The sequence below is a fragment of the Trifolium pratense genome, linkage group LG1, assembly GCF_020283565.1.
Source record: "Trifolium pratense cultivar HEN17-A07 linkage group LG1, ARS_RC_1.1, whole genome shotgun sequence".
In the NCBI taxonomy this organism is placed as follows: domain Eukaryota; kingdom Viridiplantae; phylum Streptophyta; class Magnoliopsida; order Fabales; family Fabaceae; genus Trifolium; species Trifolium pratense.
In genome coordinates, this window is record NC_060059.1 from 27,476,710 (window position 1) to 27,497,091 (window position 20,382).

Sequence of the window (20,382 nt, forward strand, 5' to 3'; positions counted from 1 at the left end):
CATGGTATTAAACCGGTTAATGAATTCTCTTTTTAATTAAACAAGTTAGCATTTTTTAATTAATTTATCCCAAGGAACGTTACATTATAAATTTTATTTAATTTTTTATAATTTTTTTGTTACAAAGAGGGCTTTCGTTTCAAATTAGTTGTTGTTTTTTTTAAAAAATTGTTTTGAATTACTTGTCGTTTTGATAATTTAAGGTTATATTTTGTCTATTATACTCTCATGTAAATTCTAAATATTTAGGAGTTGTTGTTGAAACAGTAAAAAATTTAATATATATTTGAAAAATTAAGGTGTCTTTTAACTTTTTTTTTGTATATAACATTTTTTTGGTACATAATATATAAAATTTATTGAAAAGAGAAAATATTTGAAAAAAATATTGATGAATTAAAATAATGATATAATAGCAAAATAAAGTATAAAAATACATTTTCATTATTTTTTTTTTCTAAAATAACAAATAATTCGAAACGGAGGAGTAATATTTTTATTATTCTTTTTGACAAAGGCTTAGAGTTTTTTTTTACCTAGTTGCGGGATAGACGGGATAGTAAATTAGTAATAAATAAGTAATAAATAAGATTAGCCCAGTTTGAGGGTTTTAGTTTCATTTCTAGGGTTTAAACATTTCACTCTCCACTCTCTCTCTCTCTCACTCTCTCTCTCTCTCAGCATGTGGGCTCTTCGTCGAACTTCGATTCGCCTCACGCTAAGGTTATCTCATTCTTCAATCTTCTCTTTACTTTTATTCATAATAATAATCCATACTAATAATCGCTTTCACTAATATTTTCCCATTTCAATCAATTATTTGCATTCTATCGATCTATCTCATTCACTATTATGATCGATGCTTAATCCAATGATTACTGCCTAATTTTATCAATTTTTTCAACATTTTTTTGCTAATTGTGCATTGTTTGTAGAAATCAAGTACTTAATCGTGCTTCTTGTGTCAAATTAATACCAAACACGGTGGTGGAATATGAGGATGCTGTTCCTCATCATGGTAGATTTCTGTCAACCAGCCACACATTTTACCGCACAGACCACAAATTTACTGTCAGCAGCCGGCAACTTTCGTCACAAGCTGATGCTAGTAACAACAAAGAGGATGATGTTGTTGATAATGATGGCGTGGAGATTGAAGATCGTTTGTCTGAACCGGACCTGACTGATGGTGATGACGGTGATGATGGTGGGAAATTACAAGATGAGCTGGATTTGTCTGATACTGAGAGTGATCCAGCTGAGGAGGAGAAAACATCACGGAGAGCAAAGAGTCGGTCTGAATTATTCAAGGCGATTGTAAGTGTTCCAGGTTTGTCTGTTGATTCTGCTCTCAACAAGTGGGTTGAAAAAGGTAAAACATTAACCAGGCAAGAGATCGTGCTGGCCTTGATTAATCTTCGAAAGCGTAAAATGTATGGAAGGGCTTTGCAGGTAAATAAATAGAAACTTATATTGCCGTCGTCCAATTTATGCAATTTAACATTTAAAGTGTTGATGTTATGATAGTAAATTTAGAGTCATAGAGATGAGAACGTTACAATAGATGAGTGGTTACACATGACATGATAGGTTTAGAAATACAATTGGTAGAGAGAAAATTGTGGTTGTTTCCAATATAGACATTCATGTTTAATCTTCCAATTTCTCAAATTTATCTCGACAGTGCAAGTTGAAAAGATATTACTTGTTTTCTTGGGGCATTTGGCCCTACTCATAAACAAACAAAATATATTCCCAAATTAGTGTACACTGTGATTACCAAGTATGAGAATGGAAACCACTAAAGCAAAGTCATGAGAGATACCCTCGTCCTCATTAAGTTGCTGAACATTGCCTCTTGCCTCACAAAACTCACACTTCATAGGCTCTTCACAACCTCCATGATCTTCAACATCTACGAAATAACCTTGACAACCATGAATGTGACTATTTGTAACAATCCCCCCAAGCTGGAGGATAGCTATTTCCCTTTCCTAGCTTGCATAAGCATTAAGCATAACATTTCAAAATATTGACTGTCCAATCCTTTGGTAAGAATGTCTGCAGGTTGCCTTCTGAAGCTACATATGATTACAAATCCATCCACAAACAAGCTTTTCACAGATAATGGCCCTGTTTGTTTCAGATTTTCCAGCAAAAAAATCTATTTTTTTCAAAAAAAAAAATTCACTTTTTTATTTTACTTGTGTTTGTTTCAGACTTTTTCAAAAATCACTTTAGTAAAAAAAATCATTTTTTTCTTCAAAATGAAAAGCTATTTTCAATAGCTTTCTTCAAAATCAATTTTTTTGAAAACCATTTTCTAAGAAAATAGATTTTTATGATTGTAAACAAACGGAAAATAGCTTTAGATTTTCTTCAAAATCTCTACAAAAAAATCTCTAGATTTTTTTTTAAGCTTAAACAAACAGGCCCAAATGTGCCCTCCATCCCAGATTATGAGCTATGCTGAATTGCTGATTGCTGGCTCATTATCATAGGGCAGCTTCTTAGGTCCATTTCATCCCATTTATTCTTCAATAGAGTAAATGGACATAGGTATAGTTTACTTTCTGTATGTATTTGTAATTGTATTACAGTAACAGCTTAGGTTCTGTTATTAGAGAGTTAGCTTCTGACAATTGAATGAGTTAGAATACACCACTTAACATGTTTTAAGGGGCCTCCCTGCATTACACAAAGTATTGTATTGTGTTTTGATTGAGTGGCCATTGCAGGTTGTTTGCTAAATCCCAATATGGGGGACAAAAACTCCACTTCACTCTTCTTTGAGTTTTTTCTATTGTGCCATTGGACAAAACCCCACTGCCCCACCTGTGTTGAACTTTCAGCCAAACTTCTTATTTTCAGCATTCCACTTGTTTAATTCAGAGCTCCAGTATTTTTTACAGCCAAGTCCACTGGTTTGACCGTCTTCTGGCCGGTTTTGGTTATTTTTCTGGCCATTAAAGCAACATATTGATTGCTGATGACTCTGCTGATTCATGCATTCTCTCTGTTGATTTGACTTCAAAAAACTCATTCTCTGCACCCACTCCCGTCTGATTTATGCATGTCTTATTTCTTTCCTTTTCATCTTTTTCTGTTAGTGTGCTTCACAGTTCACACCCCAAAAATTTTGATCTCACGAGTTCATTCATCTTCTGTTTTATGCAGCCTCTGTATATACATATTATTATAAAGTATTTATCTTGTATACCTAACCTTTGGGGTATAGTGGCCATCCTGGTATAGCAGTTTCGGGGTTGATGGGTTTGTCATTCAATGCAGCTCTCTGGGATTAACAACTATAGCTAGTCCTGCAGGGGAGGGGGGAATGGTTCGTTTCCTTTTTGGGCATATAGATTATATTGTGCACGGCCTGTAATTTTTCATCCATTAATTTTGCAGGCATATTGTTATTGTCTTATTTGATCATTCTGTAGAAGTATATTATGTATTACATTACATTATTAATTATTAATGTATATTTACCTTGTTTATGTTTCTGGTTCCACAATATGATGTTTTATAACGTAAGTTTATCTTTTTTCTTTCTTTGGTTTGAATTGTAGCTCTTGGATTGGCTAGAGTCAAACGAAAAGCTTGAATTTACTGAGAAAGAGTATGCTTCTAAACTTGATATGATTGCCAAATTGCGTGGCCTACAAAAGGCAGAACAATTCCTTGCGCATGTTCCAAACTCTTTCAGAGGAGAATTATTATACAGAACATTACTAGCTAACTATGCTAGTGTGTTCAATTTGGGTAAAACAGAGGAAACATTCAACAAAATTAGGGAGTTAGGTTTTCCTATTACACCATTTGCTTGTAACCAGTTACTTATCCTTTATAAGAAGATTGACAAGAAGAAAATAGCTGACGTTTTACTTATGATGGAAAAGGAGAATGTCAAACCTTCTCCTTTTACTTATAAAATTTTAATAGATGCTAAGGGCCTTTCCAATGATATTGAAGGAATGTCTCAAATTGTTGAGACAATGAAGGCAGAAGGTGTCGAACTAGACCACCAAACACAGGCAGCCCTGGCTAGGCATTATGCCTCTGCCGGGCTTACAGAAAAAACTGAAGCTATATTGAAGGAGATTGAAGGTGAAGACTTGAAAGAGAATATGTGGGTATGTCCAACCTTGCTCCGCCTTTATGCAATTTTGCGAAGGGATGATGAAGTGGAAAGAATTTGGAAGGCTTGTGAGTCAAAACCTCGGGTTGAGGACTGCCTTGCAGCAGTTGAAGCTTGGGGCAAGCTGAAGAAAATTGAAAAAGCAGAGGAAGTTTTTGAGATGATGTCAAATAAATGGAAACTTACCGCCAAAAACTACTCAGTACTCTTGAAAATTTATGCAAGGAATAAGATGCTAATCAAGGGTAAGGATCTTATTAAGAAAATGGGAGATAGTGGGTGCGTAATAGGTCCAACGACATGGGATTCAATTGTGACACTTTATGTTCAAGCAGGGGAAGTCGAAAAGGCAGACGCTGTTTTGCAGAAGGCACTACAGCAGGGTAAACTGAGGCCAATGTTTAATACTTATATGACTATTATGGAGCAGTATGCAAGGAGAGGTGACGTCCATAATGCGGAGAAGATGTTCTATAGATTGAGACAAGCTAATTATGTTTCTAGAATAACTCCGTTCCATGCTCTAGCACAGGCTTATAAAAATGCCAAACTACCGGCATATGGGATCAGGGAGAGGATGAAAGCTGATAACATATTTCCCAACAAAGCTTTGGCTAACCAATTGGCTCAACTTGATCCATTTAAGAAAACTGCAGTTTCCGATTTGCTTGATTGAGGAGGAAACTAGCATATTCTGCCTCATGCTTCTACTTTTTTCAAATGCTATTGTTAGATAGTTTGATGCTATGATTCAACTTCCCAAATTCGAATATTTTGTCTTGTACTAAATACTGCATAAATAGGTTTTATGATTTCATTGGGTCCATTTGTTGAGAGCGTTTTTTTTTTTCCTCCAGTTCTCAAAACAATGTTAAGCAGGTATTGGGTGTAGACATAAATGGGACATGTCCTTTAAACCGGTGTCTTACCGGTTCAAGGTTAAATCGGTTGGATCATAGTTCAACCGGATCAAGCCATTTTTATTTAAATATATTAATACGAGGAGGGATCCGTTGACTCCAGGAGTAAGTTTTCATTGACTTACTCCGCTTAATAACTCGATATCGGCATTATATTTCTTCAACCCAACTGTTGAATTCAAAGATCTTATTGAGTAGATCAACTCCACAAATTTTTATAAAAATTCATAATCGTTTGATACTTTTTCTGACAATTTCAATTGAACGTACGACAAACTTTTATAAAAATTTGTGGAGTTGATCTACTCAATGAGATTTTTTTATTTTTTGATAAGCTACTCAATGAGATCTTTGAATTCAATGGTTGAATTGGAGAAATATAATGCCGATATCTAGTTATTAAGCGGAATAAGTCAATGAAAACTTACTCCTGAGTCAACGGATTCCTCCTCTATTAATATTATTAATAACCCACTTATAAGATTTTGGTAGTTTTATTTGGGTCAAAATATTACTTTTAGTTAATTTTTATCTCAATGTATCTTTAGCCAAAGTCCATTTGTTTCTAACCCTAAAAGGAGCTACCGCCCCCTCTTTAAGACAGATCATGATAGCATTTTCTGTCTAAAGCAAAGTATATTCTCTAACACTCCAACAACACTGAACAACAAAAGGAATAAGATCAAATACAACAAGTTGTATGCTATTAATTGAATATCGTTAATCTTGATGAGTCTCAATAACATATCTGATAATTTTAAATTTTTTAAAAAAATTTATGGATGATCTATTAGATATAAACTTTCAATTCAACGGTAGATTTTATAAAACTTAGTGAAGTCTTCCATGTTAGCCAGGCTGCTTCTAATGTGCACAAGTAGCCCAAATTGTGCACCATGCACAAGTTGCTCATATTATTATAACGAATACAAATTTTATAAAATCCACCTTTGGATTGAAAGTTTATAACATATAGATCGTCCATAATTTTTTTTAAAGAAATCGAAAATCATTTGATATGTTATTGTGACTCATCAAAATTAACGGTTTATGAATTTTAATTGAATACCGTTAATCTTGATGAGTCTCAATAACATATCAGATAATTTTTAATTTTTTTTAAAAAATTTATGGATGATCGATTAGATATAAACTTTCAATCCAACGGTAGATTTTATAAAATTCGTATTCGTTATAATAATATTCGAAACTTGTGCACCATGGAAGACTTAGTGAAGTCTTCCATGTTATCCAAAGCCTATAGAAATAATCTTTTATGTTCATCCTACATCTTATTATTCCTTTTTCATTTATTTGTTTATTTTGTTTCTCACAATATTATTTGTTTTCACCGTGAACAATTCCTATTGAATTTTTTCAATTTTTAATTAAAAATCAGAGAAAAATAAAGTTTCAGTTCAACCGTCAATTTTGACCGATTTTCTTGGTTTTATTCTGATTTTCCGATTTTCTAAATGGTTCAACTAAATGATAGTTTTAAGTGTCAACCAAATTGGCAACTTGTACGGTTCACGGTTCAACCGGTCAAATTCACTGGTTCGATTTTCATTACCTTTGCTTTTACCTTCTTTGAACCCAAACCTGCCACGATCCCCAACAGGGTGAAAAATAGAACGCCAACTCCATATCCGATTGAGTTTCGGTATATCCGTCCCGTCCCCATATTTGCTTCAACTTGTATTGCATTTTGTATTTTTTATTAAGAAAATAAAAATCTCAAAACTATGCAATCTCAAAACTATTGCATTTTGAAAAATAGTTTAAGGTTCATCTTAAAAATAACAATAAGCAAATGAATGTGATTTAAAAGTTGAAATTTTCTAGTTACACCCAATTTTTATTAAAATTTAATCATAATACCAAAATTGCCCTTCTTTATATAAATTTTTAGAAACCGTTTTTCATCTTTTTATGCTTCAACCTTTAGGTTCAGCTTCTCTCTCTCATAAACCCTATTAATGTATTCACTCTCACAAACTCAATTAATGTGTCTTTTTTTTTGCTTTCGCTACGAGTTTAATCTGATTCGGGGGACAGTTCTGGCATCAAGTGGTTCCAGCCCCCTCCGATCGCAGTTGCGGGCATCGAACCGTGGTCCTCCCTACCAAGTTCAGCGTTAATCACCATTGAACCAACTAATCACAATGATTTTGAAGATATTTCGTTAAGGAAAATGATAGATGGCACGACAAAATTTGTCGTCGGCATTGCACTATAAGTCCGTAATTTTTCATATTGATTTTTTCTCTTAGATTATTTGACTCAAAATCATTTGTTTAGTTTGTGTTGCATCATTCTTAATGAATTAGTAAACAAACAAATATCTCTCTTCTGGTAGTAGTGGTACTGCAAATTAATCCTTTTAATTACTTATCTTGTTAGTAAGTTGACATTTGGTTTTAAAAGATACTACGTGTAACTCTTGTGAAACGGATAAGCAAGTATGGTGTTCATGAAGTATGGTGTTTTATTACTTTGCCCTTACTTTTTATTTTTGTATTAGTTTATTTTACTTATGAAACGGATAAGCAAGTATGAAATGAAAAAAAATTCAAAGGCCGGGCAAATTGGACGACATAGGGTGTCGTACTATATAGCACTGCTCGTTTGTTAATCTTTTATTGCATAGGTTTAGTGAATTTATACTTTTTCATTTCTAGAGCATTCTCGGATTCATGCGATTTCATGTTTGTCTGTGATTTCAATCATTAGTATATGTAATCTAAGTTAAATGTTTACGTGAACTGATAATGTAACATAACATCACGTACCTGTAAAATATACTTCAAATTATACAAAAATTGAGTTTATACAATGTGAGTAAACTCAGTTTACATAACCTATCGTAACTCAGTTCACACATAAGGTTACATAAACTGAGTTTACATAAACATATATGTAAACTTAGTTTACATTAGATTATGTAAACTGAGTTTACATGCACGTACACAAACTGTACTTAAGGGTATTTTAGTAAATTTAGAGTGTAACCATGTTTTTTTGGGGTGTGATTAGAAAAAATCTTAAAAGTTTGATTAACAAATTAAAGTTAAAAGAGATAAAAATATAGTTTTCAATTCAAGGCCAAGGACAACTTCATTTGTGTTTCAACTCTGGAGCTTCCATTCGATTAGTCATAACATTTTCAATCTTAATAGCCCCAAAAAGTCCCTCATTGATCAACATAACGCTCTCAATCACCATCATTATTAAAGAACAATGATGAGAGCGTTATGACTTATCAATGACGGACTATGGGCCGTTTTTACAACGAATATTGAAATTAACCCAAAAAAGAAAGCAGAAAATCATTAAGAGAAGAGAAGAAGATGAATAATGGTAAATGAAGAAAATGTTTCATTGTATAGACTTCAGCATGGCGTAGGATTGCCCGAAAAAATTGCACAGCCTCTCTGGTAGCCAATAAAAATTGGCTACCGTCCAAGATTATTTGATTGTGACCACTGACCAGGTTCGAATTTTAGAATTCGAAATCTCATAGATATGATTCGAACTCTACGCCTCGAACCTTTTTTGCTCCTCTAGAATTTGTTTTTTTTTAACACTCAAACCCCAGAATTCGAGCGGTGCATTTTTGGCGATCAAGGGGCGGCGTGGGGAGGATAGAGGTCGCGAAAAGAAGCTATAGCTATCTTGAATCCTAGAGAAGAGAATATCTATTTTGGATACTCTCTTGTTCCAATTCTCTCTAAGATAGCTCTTCATCCAAAGTCTTGGGAGTTGGGGAGGATCTTTAATTAAAATGTCATATGAAATAAGAGTAACTTCCACACGTTTTGGTCAAATCAGTTCATCTAATACTATCCATCCGTCCCAATTTGATTGACACAGTTGACTATTTCACGCATGTCGATGCATAACTTTGACGATTAATATTTTTAATTGTATAATAGTAAAAATTATAAAAATTTGATATTTTAAAAATACTCATCGAGACGAATCAAACAACATCTTATATCTTATATGCTAATATTTATTTTTGTTTATTAATAGAAAAATAAAGTCAAAGCAACATATGTGGAGGAGTAAAACTTTGTTTGCAAGTTTGAAAGAAAGGGGAGGACTTTGGAAAAAGAGAAATAAAAGGAAAAATAGAGAAATATTTTACTTTTTTTTATATAGAGCATTTTCATAGAAATGATAAAATAGATATTTATCATTAATATATTCTTAATTTTAAGAATATTATGACAACGGAAATTAAATTTAGATTCATATAAATCTTCTAAAATCCTCCTCTAATATAATTTTATTTTTTGATAAAATCCTCTAATATAATTTTTGTTCCACTAAATTAGGAGCTTTTGTGTTATGAAGAAAAATGAACTCTCCAAACTCCTCTCCTCTCAAATTCCTCTATCTCTTTCACTTATTTCTTCCTTTCTCAAAACTCTCCCCTCCAAACTCACAAACAAAGCCTAATTGATGCCATACCACACGTACAACTTTGTGCCATTTTCTCACCATGTGCACAGATGTTGTCTTACGCCTCATTTTTTTTTCTTACTTTATTCTTTTGTTTTTATTTATTTTAAAGTATTTATAACTGATCTACATGCGGTGACGGAGCCGGGATTTTTTATTAGTGGAGGCACCAAATATATAAATTTGTAGCACTAAATACATACTCTTAAAAAAAAATTCCACATAGGGACTCGATCTTATGATTTCACATTCATCGGGTGCATAAGAATTAGAAGTTGATGAGTGCTGTGAACTTGACTTTCTTTTGAAAAAACAATACATTGCTTATTGTTAGATTTTTTTTTAACCAAATTAAAACTATGTTCAAATCATACACATACACTATGTATAGACTCAAATCATATGCAATAATTCCAATTAAGCACTCCCAAACTCTAACAATGAAATTTCTACCATTACACAAATTCAAGTTCAACAAGCTAATAATAGTTGTTAACTCTCATTACATTAATAAACAAATTAAAAATAATAATGTATGTGATTGAAATTATTTAAGTTCAACAAGGTAATAATAGATGTTAACTTTATTCATATTAGCCTTTTAAAAAATATGTTATAAACTAAATTAACCGTAAATATTCAAATAGAAGAATCAAATTGATAATAAATTGTTAAAATATACTATCCTTAATATCAAAGTTAGCTTCTGCAGTCTAATGTTTGTTTGAGTGTGCATATCAAATTTTTTCAAGTAATAGAAACATATGCTTTATTTACTTTGTGCCTTTCGTCATAGCTTGATGAAGACAAGCACATTATGTTTCTACCTCTGGAGAACCCATCTATCCTTTTTTCGAGTAACAACAGTTTGTGCCACCATTTTTGTTTATTACAATTGTGACACCATTTGTTCAGACTTGAACATCATATCGTACATCCCATTAGATGGCAGAGTATTTTAGATTCGGCATAAAGAAGAGATCAGTCATGAAAACCTTATGGTCAAAACAGAAACTTGTACTTATTATAGAAACCTTGTACTTGTTGAAAGTGAAGATAAAGAAAAGATTAGCCATGGGGGGCAAAAATGGTTCCAAAACACATTGCTGGGGTGCAGTGCAGAGACAACTTTCTGTGAGAGACGGTTATAATTTACACTGATATAATGAAGGGTTCCTATTTTGCAAAGAGCGCACTGTGTGAAATGCATTCGTACATTTCATCGATGAATTATTTGTAACATATATCACTGCAGATCTAAAAATGTGTTTTGAAAGGTTAAACATGATCGTATTACCTTCTATACAAGTTTAAGTTCCAAAACACAATTTTTACATTTTCAAAGTTGGCTTCTGCAGAGTATAAACAGCCTGGAAGTTTTTGAAAGGTGAAATAGCCTATAGTAAAATACTATCTTTAATATCACTCCAAATAAAATGACATGATAAAAGCTTATATCAATACACAGCCATGAACAACAGTTCGTTTCAGACCGACATGTCAATGCATCTCCTAATCAAGATTGACTGTAAACAGAAAAGTATCAATTTCCAATATCAAGTTCAGTATACCAATTTCCAATATCAAGTTCAGAAAGAAGCACCGACAAAACCATCACAGAAATATACTCCATGGAATGAATTTGAATTTGGGTAAACAAACAATAGTGAAAAATAATTTGCCTGCACACAGTGGTTTTAATTCTTTTTACTAAGAGCCTTGACAGTGGGGAAATAATTTATATTTATTATACATAAAAAGTAGGGAGATATTTTCCTTACCAAGACATAATAGTAATATGATAAAACGAAGTGAAGGTACAAAAAGAAGTGTAAAACAATCAACTAATGACATGATAAAAAGTCGAAGGGTTTCAATTATCCTTTCATACAATACAATTGATGGTTAATCCCTGTGCATGTTTTGGTATAAAACCATATAGGGTCTCAGACTGGAGCTTAATCAGCAGCAGAAGGCGTAAAATTTGGGAAAGAATCAAAGTTAATAGTACGATTAAGATTGTGTTTGTTGTTAGAATAGTATAAGGAATCTGTATTATTTTCACTTGCTGTTGAGCAGTAATGGTGGCCAGGAATATGATATTTAGTTTCAGTAAGATGATGCTCGCAAAAATGGAAGACACACATCAATAACCTTTTAAGGCCATGTGTTGCAGTAGCAGCAGAAGCTGTCATGTCTAATAAGACTAGTTCAAGGTTTCATGAATTCCATGTTTAGTCTACTACTCATTTTTCTGGTTTTGGTTGTATAACTGGATGGAAATTTTCACTGTACTTTTAATCTGTATATTTGATTCTGGTTGTGGGTGAGGATCTGTTGTTTTTAGGGTGTGTGCGTGATGGTATACACAATCAGTAAGTTTGTATTGGTACATCTTGTACCAATTTTGCTTATCATACCGAATGCACTTCTGTAGCTTTTTTAAAAATAAATAAATTAATATATGGTAAAAAGAAATGAAGGTATGCAATTGATATATGTTATGATAATTTCTTAGGTAGATTTGTTAGCAAATCATAATTCATGAAGTGCCACTTGTTTTTCTCTTCACATAATGAGATTTAAAGCAACTTGCCTACCATGTGGCATTTACTCATAAATAAAACTTACAAAAATGACCCTTAATAACTAGAGTTTCCGTACCTAAACTTCTGTTCAAAAGACATCTCTACATTGATGTGAATCAACATCCAAAAACAAGTAAATAAATCTATCCAAATTTTTTATGATAAATTACTTGGCTTACACTTGAGTAAAGCTAGAATAAGAATACCTTTAAAATGCTTAATGAAGGAGACCAAGTTGGGCCAAGAATTCAGACATGTACTCACATCACAGGTATTCCATCTATATTGCAATGACCCAAGAGAAAACTTTTACATTATGAGACGGAAAGAAGACAATTAAAAGGCTAGATCATTTGACGGCTAGAAGCTTCACGCTCCTGACGACGCCTTTCCCTCTGTAAATTAGATCAAGTGAAGAATCGGTCAAACAGACAAGTTAACAAATCAGTTGCATATAACTTTAAAACTAGTCACCACCAAGCAAAATCTACAAAAAAATGCCCCATACTGAATTACTTGAGGCTTCCATGTAGCTAACAGAACAATGCTTATCGTGCAGAGGCTGTCTACATGGATAGGCGGCTACTGGACAATGTATGTTACACTTATTTATAGCTACAAATTCAATAAACTTTTTTTTTTGTGTGTGTGGAGAGGGGTCTAAACAAATTCCCCTGCAAAACTAGCAATTACTGGAACCAGCCAGGTTATAGAAAGTATAATTTAGCACTACAGCGACCGAGCTACATTTCTCAGCCATCTTATCCTTGTTGAAATTTGCATATACTGGTGACGGCTATAGCGCCTATGATGCAATGGCTTTGGTTCACAGTTTCCGTAAACTGCGATATGATTCTGAAACAGTTAAGTTTAATGATCCTAATTAATAATGATCCAAATCAGATGGCAATTGAAGGAGAAACCTAAGCTGATTCACTTTTCTTGAGATGGTAGCTAAAAATGCCACATACAAACATCCAATATATCACAAAGGCCAATTCAGGATAAAAAAATCCACATTAACAATGAGTGTTACTATAAGGCCAGGAAATACAGATATTTTCAATGTGACAGTCCCTAATAGTTAATTCCTCCACCACCACCAACAACAACCAAGCCTTATCTCACTAACTAGGGTCGGCTAGATGGATCGAACAACGTCATAATGTTCTGTCATATACTCGATATCATATTTCTATCTAACTCATTAATCTCTGGGTTTTTCTTAATAGTTTCTCTTATAGTTTTTCTACGCAATTATCTTCCCATAGCGATTTGACTACCTCCATCCATCTAATCTACTCTCTTTAATATAACAACAACATCCTTAATATAACAACAACAATAATAATGACAATTTTGGAAGGAAAGAAAGAGAAATGTGAGTGACCGAGTGACTGACCCTTCTTTCCCAGTAAGGATGAAAGCAAACAAAATCATACACTGGGGTAATGGTTGCACACAAAACAAAATTTAGTGAAGTAAACAACAAGATTGCAGTCATGGGTCGGGTTCTATGAGGCATGATTGTTTATTCTGACCCCAAACCTGCAATCAATCAAACATATGTATTAATCACGGTGCGGAGTGCTGCGAGCAATTCTCAGAACAGAGCCGCCTTAAACACTTACAATCCATAACTAATAATACAGAAAAAAATTTACAAGTTAATTCAATATCAAAGGAAGAATGAAAATCATGCACATCAATATGCAAAACCAAAACAAGTAAATCTAAGCTTATCAATCTATAGCTTAAGCTCACACATTAATTCTTTAATACAAAAAAATGGGGAAATAAAAGGAAAATAGACCTAATCACAACAACAAAGTTTACATAACCAGATAAAGATGCAAGTTAGAAAATTAGCAAATAAAATCACAAATTAATAAAGAAGATAAACTGAGCAATTAGAAAATGAAACAAAGTACTGTTTTTTCCCAGCTCCCCTTTTCGTTCAGATAATCAGATGTGTGGTGGCCAGTTGGCAGTGGGCGGTGTGTTTGCCCTTTGGTTGGTTCAGTGCGTAGAGTAAGGAGAGGGAGAGGAACAAAAGTGGATTGGGCCTCAAATCAAAGTACACAAATAACAAAGATAATTTCTTTTGCCGTGCCCTGAGCTTCTCGCACCTCATGAGTTTTAAAAAATACTCTGATCGAATTTTAAAACTTGAAAGTGTAAAATACAGTTCGAGTTCTATAACTCGAGCACCCGAATATTTATTTGAATATTTCAAGACTTTACACGTACAAGTTTTAGAACTCGAGCAACCTATTCAAGTTTGAAAACTTAAGCAGCAACCTTTTTTGGATTCTAGAACTTGAAATCTATTTTTTACTGAGATAATTTTGGTTTCTCAAGTTTTGTTTACTACATTAATTCAAATATTGACCCTCTTCATGATTCTCACGCTAATGTAAAAATATATGTATATATATCAACACAACACAAAGCACAAGCAGTCAAGCACAAGCAATGCCTTGGTTGGTCACAAAATACAATAGACATCCTACTAACAGAGGCATATAGCAGACAAAGGAAACAAAGAGCTACAACTATCCCCACAAACTCAAAACCTCCTCCACCTCGGACTCACACAAGCCCCTCAATACAAAATAAAAACACTAGGAAGATCGGATACATAACTAATTCACCTAAAATCAACAAAAAAACAATGAATACAATCAACCAACAACAAGCACAAAACTTACAGTCTCAACTCTCACACTCACACTAAAATCAACAAAAAAAACAATGAATACAATTAGAATAATGCTAGCAACACACTCTTTAACAAACACACTCCAACACACTCTCTTTTATTGGTTGAAATTCACATGGGTCCCATAAAAAAATGTGGACCCATATAACTTTTATGGGACCCATATAAATTTTAACCAATACAAGAGAGTGTGTTAGAGTGTGTTTGTTAAAGAGTGTGTTGCTAGCACTCATACAATTAACCAACAAGCACAAAGCTTACAGTCTCAACTCTCACACTCACACTAAAAATCAACAAAAACAATCAGTCAACACTAAAACTCACAGTCTCACACTAAAATCAACAAAACTCACACTTACAATCTCAAGCTAAAATTACAATCTCATAGCTAAAATCACAATCTCACACTAAAATAAAAAGTTCAAATCAGAAAATTACAATCTTCAAATCAGTTTAATATTCAAGTCAGTTCAAAATCACAATCTTCGCACCAAAATCACAATCTCACACTAAAAAAATCAGTTCAAAATCATTCATAAAAAAATTCAAATTGCTTCACAAAATTTTCAAGAACAAACTCATCCCTTCAAAATCAACAATCAACAATGTGCTGTTGAATAGAGTGTGTGAGAGAAGGATAAGAAAGCTTTCCTAAGTTGCCTTACCTATCCAAAAACAGAGAACCGTCGCGGAGATGCAGAAGTAGCTGGAGACTCGCCTTCGCCGCCGGTGACCGGTCTTAGAGGGAATAGAGCGTCGCACCGTCGTTTAGTCGCGTTTCAGAGAGGGAGACGACGGTCGAAGAGGGAGAGAACTGAGAAGAAACAGTGAAAGAAGAGAGAACGCGTAACAGGGAAAGGGTTTGGAGGATATTCTTGTAATTTTCGTTAAAAATATCAGGGGTACTTACGTAATTTTACACAAAATTCTTTTTTCCAGAAGCCAAAATAGAATTTGGTACGAGGGACTACAGTTACATCCTTCACAACTTCGATCGGAGGGGGCTAACCACTTGACGTCAGTATTGACCCGAACCATATTAAACTGGTGGTGAAAAAAAAAAACAAAATTTAAAGATAAATAAATAAATAAAATAAAATAGAAAAGTTTACCGGAGTATTGCAAATCGACAATTAGGCATGTAACTAGTATATTTTTATTTTTTTTACTTAAAATTATGCATGTAACTATTGTTGCCAAATTATTTCTTGTTTGGTTAATAAAATAAATAAATAAATCTGGATATAAATGATTTCGTAACATGCAGTGAAAAAATACTAAATGGATAAATTTGTTATGACCTTATAAGTAAGAATAGTAAAGAAACCCGTTGATTTAGCACTTGTCTCCATATGTTACATTTTTTAGTGGTTGTAGGCGACGTACTCTTTTTACCCAAAATCAATTCAAACATGGGAGGAGAAGGGAAAAAAACACCTCTTACCCATTCAGACATGAATGTTTTCACGGTTTCTTCTTTGTCACATTTCATTCCTTAATGACTTAATTTGTGTAACAAATTTCACAAAACTAATAAGGAAATATTGTGCATGTGCATCTATAACATCACATTTTCTCAAGAATATGAGAATCAAATATCTTACACCAACATGCATGTGTTGGTTTCGGTGTAGAAAAGATAAGGCTCCAAAAGCCAGTTATAAAATTTCATGTAATAAGATAATTTTGTTGTGATTTTTTTGTATTTTTGTTTATATGTGTGTATATATCCATGACATTTGAAGTATTTGGTGGGAGGAGTTTTTAATATTCCAAATGTAAAATAACAAAATGATGGGTAAAGATAGTAGTATGATGAAGGCATGGGAGGCTACGGTGAAGAAGACGCAGGCGGTTGCAAAGAAGCGTGCCAATAGCATATTTGGTTCAACATATGTAGCAGCTTCACAAGGAGATGAAAATGAAAACAAGGATGAAACAGAAGTATACCATGCAGAGAGGGTTCTATCGAATGGAGATTACTATAAGGGAGAATGGGTCGATAACTTTCCGCATGGGAAAGGAAAGTATTTATGGACAGATGGGTGTATATATGTTGGAGAATGGTTCAAAGGTAAAACAATGGGAAAAGGAAGGTTCACTTGGCCTACAGGTCCATCTTATGAAGGTGAATTCAAGAGTGGTTATATGGATGGGATAGGTTCATACACTGGTGCTAATGGAGATACTTATAAGGGGCAATGGGTAATGAATTTAAAACATGGTCATGGTGAGAAGATTTATTCAAATGGAGATAAGTATGAGGGGGAATGGAGAAGGGGTTTGCAGGACGGACAAGGGAAGTACGAGTGGAAAGACGAGAACTATTACATCGGGGAATGGAGAAATGGAAGTATTTGGGGTAAAGGCTCGTTCGTTTGGAGTAGTAATGGGAATAGGTATGATGGGTATTGGGAAGATGGTTTACCTAAAGGGAATGGAACATTCAAATGGGTTGATGGAAGTTTTTATGTAGGTAATTGGAGTAAAGATCCGGTAGACCAAAATGGAACATATTATCCGTCTTCTCCAGGGTCGTCTGAGGGTCATCTTGATTGGGATCCACAACAAGTGTATATTGAGTTAAGTGAATATCAAATTTGTCCAAGCGAAAAGGTTTCAATTTTGCCATCGCAGAAACGACTTGCAGTGTGGAGGTCTACAAAGGGAGGTGGAGGGGACTGTGTTAGTGGTAAGCCTAGAAGAATGTCGGTGGATGCAGGGAGGGCGAGTGTAGGGGTTGAAAAACCAAGTGATAGAATGCAAATATGGGGTGGTGGGGAGGGTACAGATATTAATAATGGTAGTAGAACTCCAATTAAAGAGGGTCATGAATTGTTTACTTTACATGCACATGCTTGTAATAATCCAGGCCAACCTTTGAAAGCACCTAAGAAATCAAAGAGGCAAGGAGAAACCATATGTAAAGGACATAAAAATTATGAGCTTATGCTCAATTTACAATTAGGAATCAGGTAAGGTAAAAATTCCATTGTTGTTCTTTTTTATGTAACATAACTTTTTTTCATTAGTCATGTTCATTGTTGCATATATACATAGGCACGCCGTTGGAAGACCTGCCCCCTCGGCATCTTTAGATTTGAAGCCTTCGGCTTTTGATTCCAAAGAAAAAGTGTGGACTAGATTTCCTCCTGAAGGATCCAAATATACACCTCCACATCCATCTAGTGAGTTCAAGTGGAAAGACTATTGCCCTGTAGTTTTTAGGTAGTTAGTCCCTATTATTTTTTTTTGTTATTTATTTTCATTTGAATGTTATAATTAATCAATGTATGATTCTTATATCAAACAATTCCCTCAGAACTCTTAGGAAGTTATTCAAAGTGGATGCAGCGGATTACATGTTATCGATATGTGGAAATGATGCCCTACGCGAACTTTCTTCTCCTGGAAAAAGTGGAAGCTTCTTTTACTTGACCAATGATGATCGTTATATGATTAAGACAATGAAGAAAGCCGAGGCAAAAGTGAGTGTCGTAGTAATTTATCTTGTTTCAATCTAAAAAAATGTCTTGGAAACCAATGAACATTATTAATATGTTAATATGGCCATGGTGAATTTCTTCTGCAGGCTCTCTTGAGAATGCTTCCTGCTTATTATAATCATTTTCGATCATTTGACAATGCTCTACTGACAAAGTTTTATGGCTTGCATTGTGTGAAGTTAAACGGACCTTCTCAAAAAAAGGTGTAAACTTATATATAGCACATAATAGAATTTGCTATTGTTTAAAATTTCGAAGCATTTTCATATTCAATAGTGTTTATCCTTATAAGAAAGCCGAAATTGGTATAGTTTGATAAGAGAGAAGTATGATATAAGTTTATGCATTTCAGGTTCGGTTTATCATAATGGGAAACCTTTTCTGTTCTGAGTATACCATACATAGACGTTTTGATTTGAAGGGTTCTTCACTTGGGCGCATAACAACTAAGCCCGAGTCAGAGATTACTGAAACAACCATCCTTAAAGATCTTGATTTAAATTTTATATTTCGACTACAGCGGTCTTGGTTTCAAGAATTTTGCAGGTGACGAAAGTTTAATGTGACCAAATCAAGAGGTTAATAACAATTTTGTACCGAAAAGTGAAAGAATAAGTGGTTGAAGCATGTATTTGTTTGTTATATATGATCTCAGGCAAATTGACAGGGATTGTGAGCTTCTGGAACTGGAAGGAATTATGGACTACAGTTTATTAGTTGGGATTCATTTCAAAGATATATCACCAGAGGGAGAACTTATTCCTTCAGGATCTCATTCTCCACCTGCAGGTATCTAAATTTTTATACTACATACATACATCCTCATTTAATTATTAGAAAATTTAATAACTGTTATGGCTTTTCAATTTTAGGTGATTCAGAGAGTGAAGGAACTCCGCATATGTCACGAGTAGACATGGATCAACTTCTTCTAGATCCTTCAAGGTCACATACATGTCTTCCTGAAAATTTAATATCATCGTAACCAGACTAAACTGGTGGTGAAAAAAAAAAAAACACAAATGTAATACTGCGAATTAAGCTCAATAAACTAACTATTTTGTATATTTGTAGGTGGGCAAGTATCAAATTGGGAGTGCATATGCCAGCAAGGGTTGAAAGGACGGTAAGAACAAGTGATTGTGAATTGCAACTTGTAGGAGAACCAATTGGAGAGTACTATGAAGTTGTCTTGTTTTTTGGTATCATAGACATACTTCAAGACTATGATATCAGTAAGAAGCTTGAGCATGCCTATAAGTCCATTCATTATGACCCTACCTCAATATCAGCCGTTGATCCAAGACAATACTCGAGGCGTTTTCGTGATTTCATATTCAAAGTTTTTTCACAAGATTCTTCTTGAAATGTAATCCTAAAGAATATCGTGTGAGCATCACAATTAGCAACATATGCTAGTTTTTGGAAAAGTCTTCCCTACTGAGGATTCTACCAAGAACTTGATTGGTAAAAAAAAATCTTAATCACCATTTGATTTTATTTATACACACACAAAGATCGATATGGAATTCTTACATTGTGACAAATTGAGTGTTGCAAGTCACACCTCATATACCCTTTGAATTTTCACCATAGATAGGATCATATAGTTAAAAGTTGTATAATTTTATTTAATTCTAATAATTTTTTTTATTCAGTTCTTAATTAGCTTCGTTCTACGTAATGCTGGAAGCAAAAACAACTCGGTTTCCTTGCATCTTGTACGCCATTGCTAAAATAGGTTCTTCACTTGAGATGTATATTACTATTTAGTATTAGTAAAATAGAAGATCAATGTATATGATCATTTTTTCAAGGCTTAGATGTACTTTTGTCTCTATTTTAATATTTTGAATTTTTAGTCCTTCGTTTTTTTAATCATTAGTCAATTTTTTGGTCCCTATATTATGAAAGTCAACATAACTTTTTAGTCTCCTACCAATTTTAATGATGTGTCACCTTGATTGATGATTTGGCGCTGAGATGACATTAGTGATTGGGAAACTTTGATTTCCTTGTCATTAAAGAAAAGAAA

The 20,382-nt window shown here is 33.7% G+C and overlaps 3 protein-coding genes across 4 annotated transcripts; 2 read left to right on the top strand and 1 right to left on the bottom strand.

Moving 5' to 3' along the window:
- The first annotated feature begins 597 nt into the window (after nucleotides 1-597).
- On the top strand, nucleotides 598-4,982 carry LOC123923232 (pentatricopeptide repeat-containing protein At1g80270, mitochondrial-like). Its single transcript, XM_045975920.1, has 3 exons — nucleotides 598-723; nucleotides 936-1,452; nucleotides 3,576-4,982. The coding sequence occupies exons 1-3, from the start codon at nucleotides 683-685 to the stop codon at nucleotides 4,818-4,820; spliced, it is 1,803 nt and encodes a 600-aa protein (XP_045831876.1). The 5' UTR covers nucleotides 598-682; the 3' UTR covers nucleotides 4,821-4,982.
- A 7,033-nt stretch (nucleotides 4,983-12,015) lies between these two features.
- On the bottom strand, nucleotides 12,016-15,711 carry LOC123923547. Its single transcript, XM_045976240.1, has 3 exons — nucleotides 15,507-15,711; nucleotides 13,522-13,667; nucleotides 12,016-12,514 (listed from the first exon to the last, which is right to left on the bottom strand). Exons 2-3 carry the CDS (start codon nucleotides 13,642-13,644, stop codon nucleotides 12,464-12,466), a joined length of 174 nt encoding a protein of 57 aa, XP_045832196.1. The 5' UTR covers nucleotides 13,645-13,667; nucleotides 15,507-15,711; the 3' UTR covers nucleotides 12,016-12,463.
- A 500-nt stretch (nucleotides 15,712-16,211) lies between these two features.
- Nucleotides 16,212-20,231, top strand: LOC123896860 (phosphatidylinositol 4-phosphate 5-kinase 5-like). 2 transcript variants are annotated; one of them, XM_045947274.1, is made up of 8 exons: nucleotides 16,212-17,816; nucleotides 17,902-18,069; nucleotides 18,164-18,329; nucleotides 18,434-18,550; nucleotides 18,700-18,893; nucleotides 19,003-19,136; nucleotides 19,220-19,292; nucleotides 19,422-20,222. In XM_045947274.1, exons 1-8 carry the CDS (start codon nucleotides 16,633-16,635, stop codon nucleotides 19,711-19,713), a joined length of 2,328 nt encoding a protein of 775 aa, XP_045803230.1. In that variant the 5' UTR covers nucleotides 16,212-16,632; the 3' UTR covers nucleotides 19,714-20,222. The 2 variants fall into 2 exon arrangements, with proteins under 2 accessions (XP_045803230.1, XP_045803237.1); XM_045947281.1 differs by having other exon boundaries at nucleotides 16,765-17,816; nucleotides 19,015-19,136; nucleotides 19,422-20,231.
- The last annotated feature ends 151 nt before the right edge of the window (nucleotides 20,232-20,382 follow it).

What these genes read in the sequence shown, in the direction of transcription:
- LOC123923547 (XM_045976240.1), bottom strand. Translation starts at nt 13,644, where the DNA reads ATGCCTCATAGAACCCGACCCATGACTGCAATCTTGTTGTTTACTTCA. An exon ending in ATCCTTACTGGGAAAGAAGG is followed by an intron (nt 12,515 to 13,521) that starts GTCAGTCACTCG and finishes TCTAATTTACAG; the next exon opens with AGGGAAAGGCGTCGTCAGGA.
- LOC123923232 (XM_045975920.1), top strand. Translation starts at nt 683, where the DNA reads ATGTGGGCTCTTCGTCGAACTTCGATTCGCCTCACGCTAAG. An exon ending in TCGATTCGCCTCACGCTAAG is followed by an intron (nt 724 to 935) that starts GTTATCTCATTC and finishes CATTGTTTGTAG; the next exon opens with AAATCAAGTACTTAATCGTG. An exon ending in TGTATGGAAGGGCTTTGCAG is followed by an intron (nt 1,453 to 3,575) that starts GTAAATAAATAG and finishes TTTGAATTGTAG; the next exon opens with CTCTTGGATTGGCTAGAGTC.
- LOC123896860 (XM_045947274.1), top strand. Translation starts at nt 16,633, where the DNA reads ATGATGGGTAAAGATAGTAGTATGATGAAGGCATGGGAGGCTACGGTG. An exon ending in TATTGCCCTGTAGTTTTTAG is followed by an intron (nt 18,070 to 18,163) that starts GTAGTTAGTCCC and finishes CAATTCCCTCAG; the next exon opens with AACTCTTAGGAAGTTATTCA. An exon ending in CTTCTTCTAGATCCTTCAAG is followed by an intron (nt 19,293 to 19,421) that starts GTCACATACATG and finishes GTATATTTGTAG; the next exon opens with GTGGGCAAGTATCAAATTGG.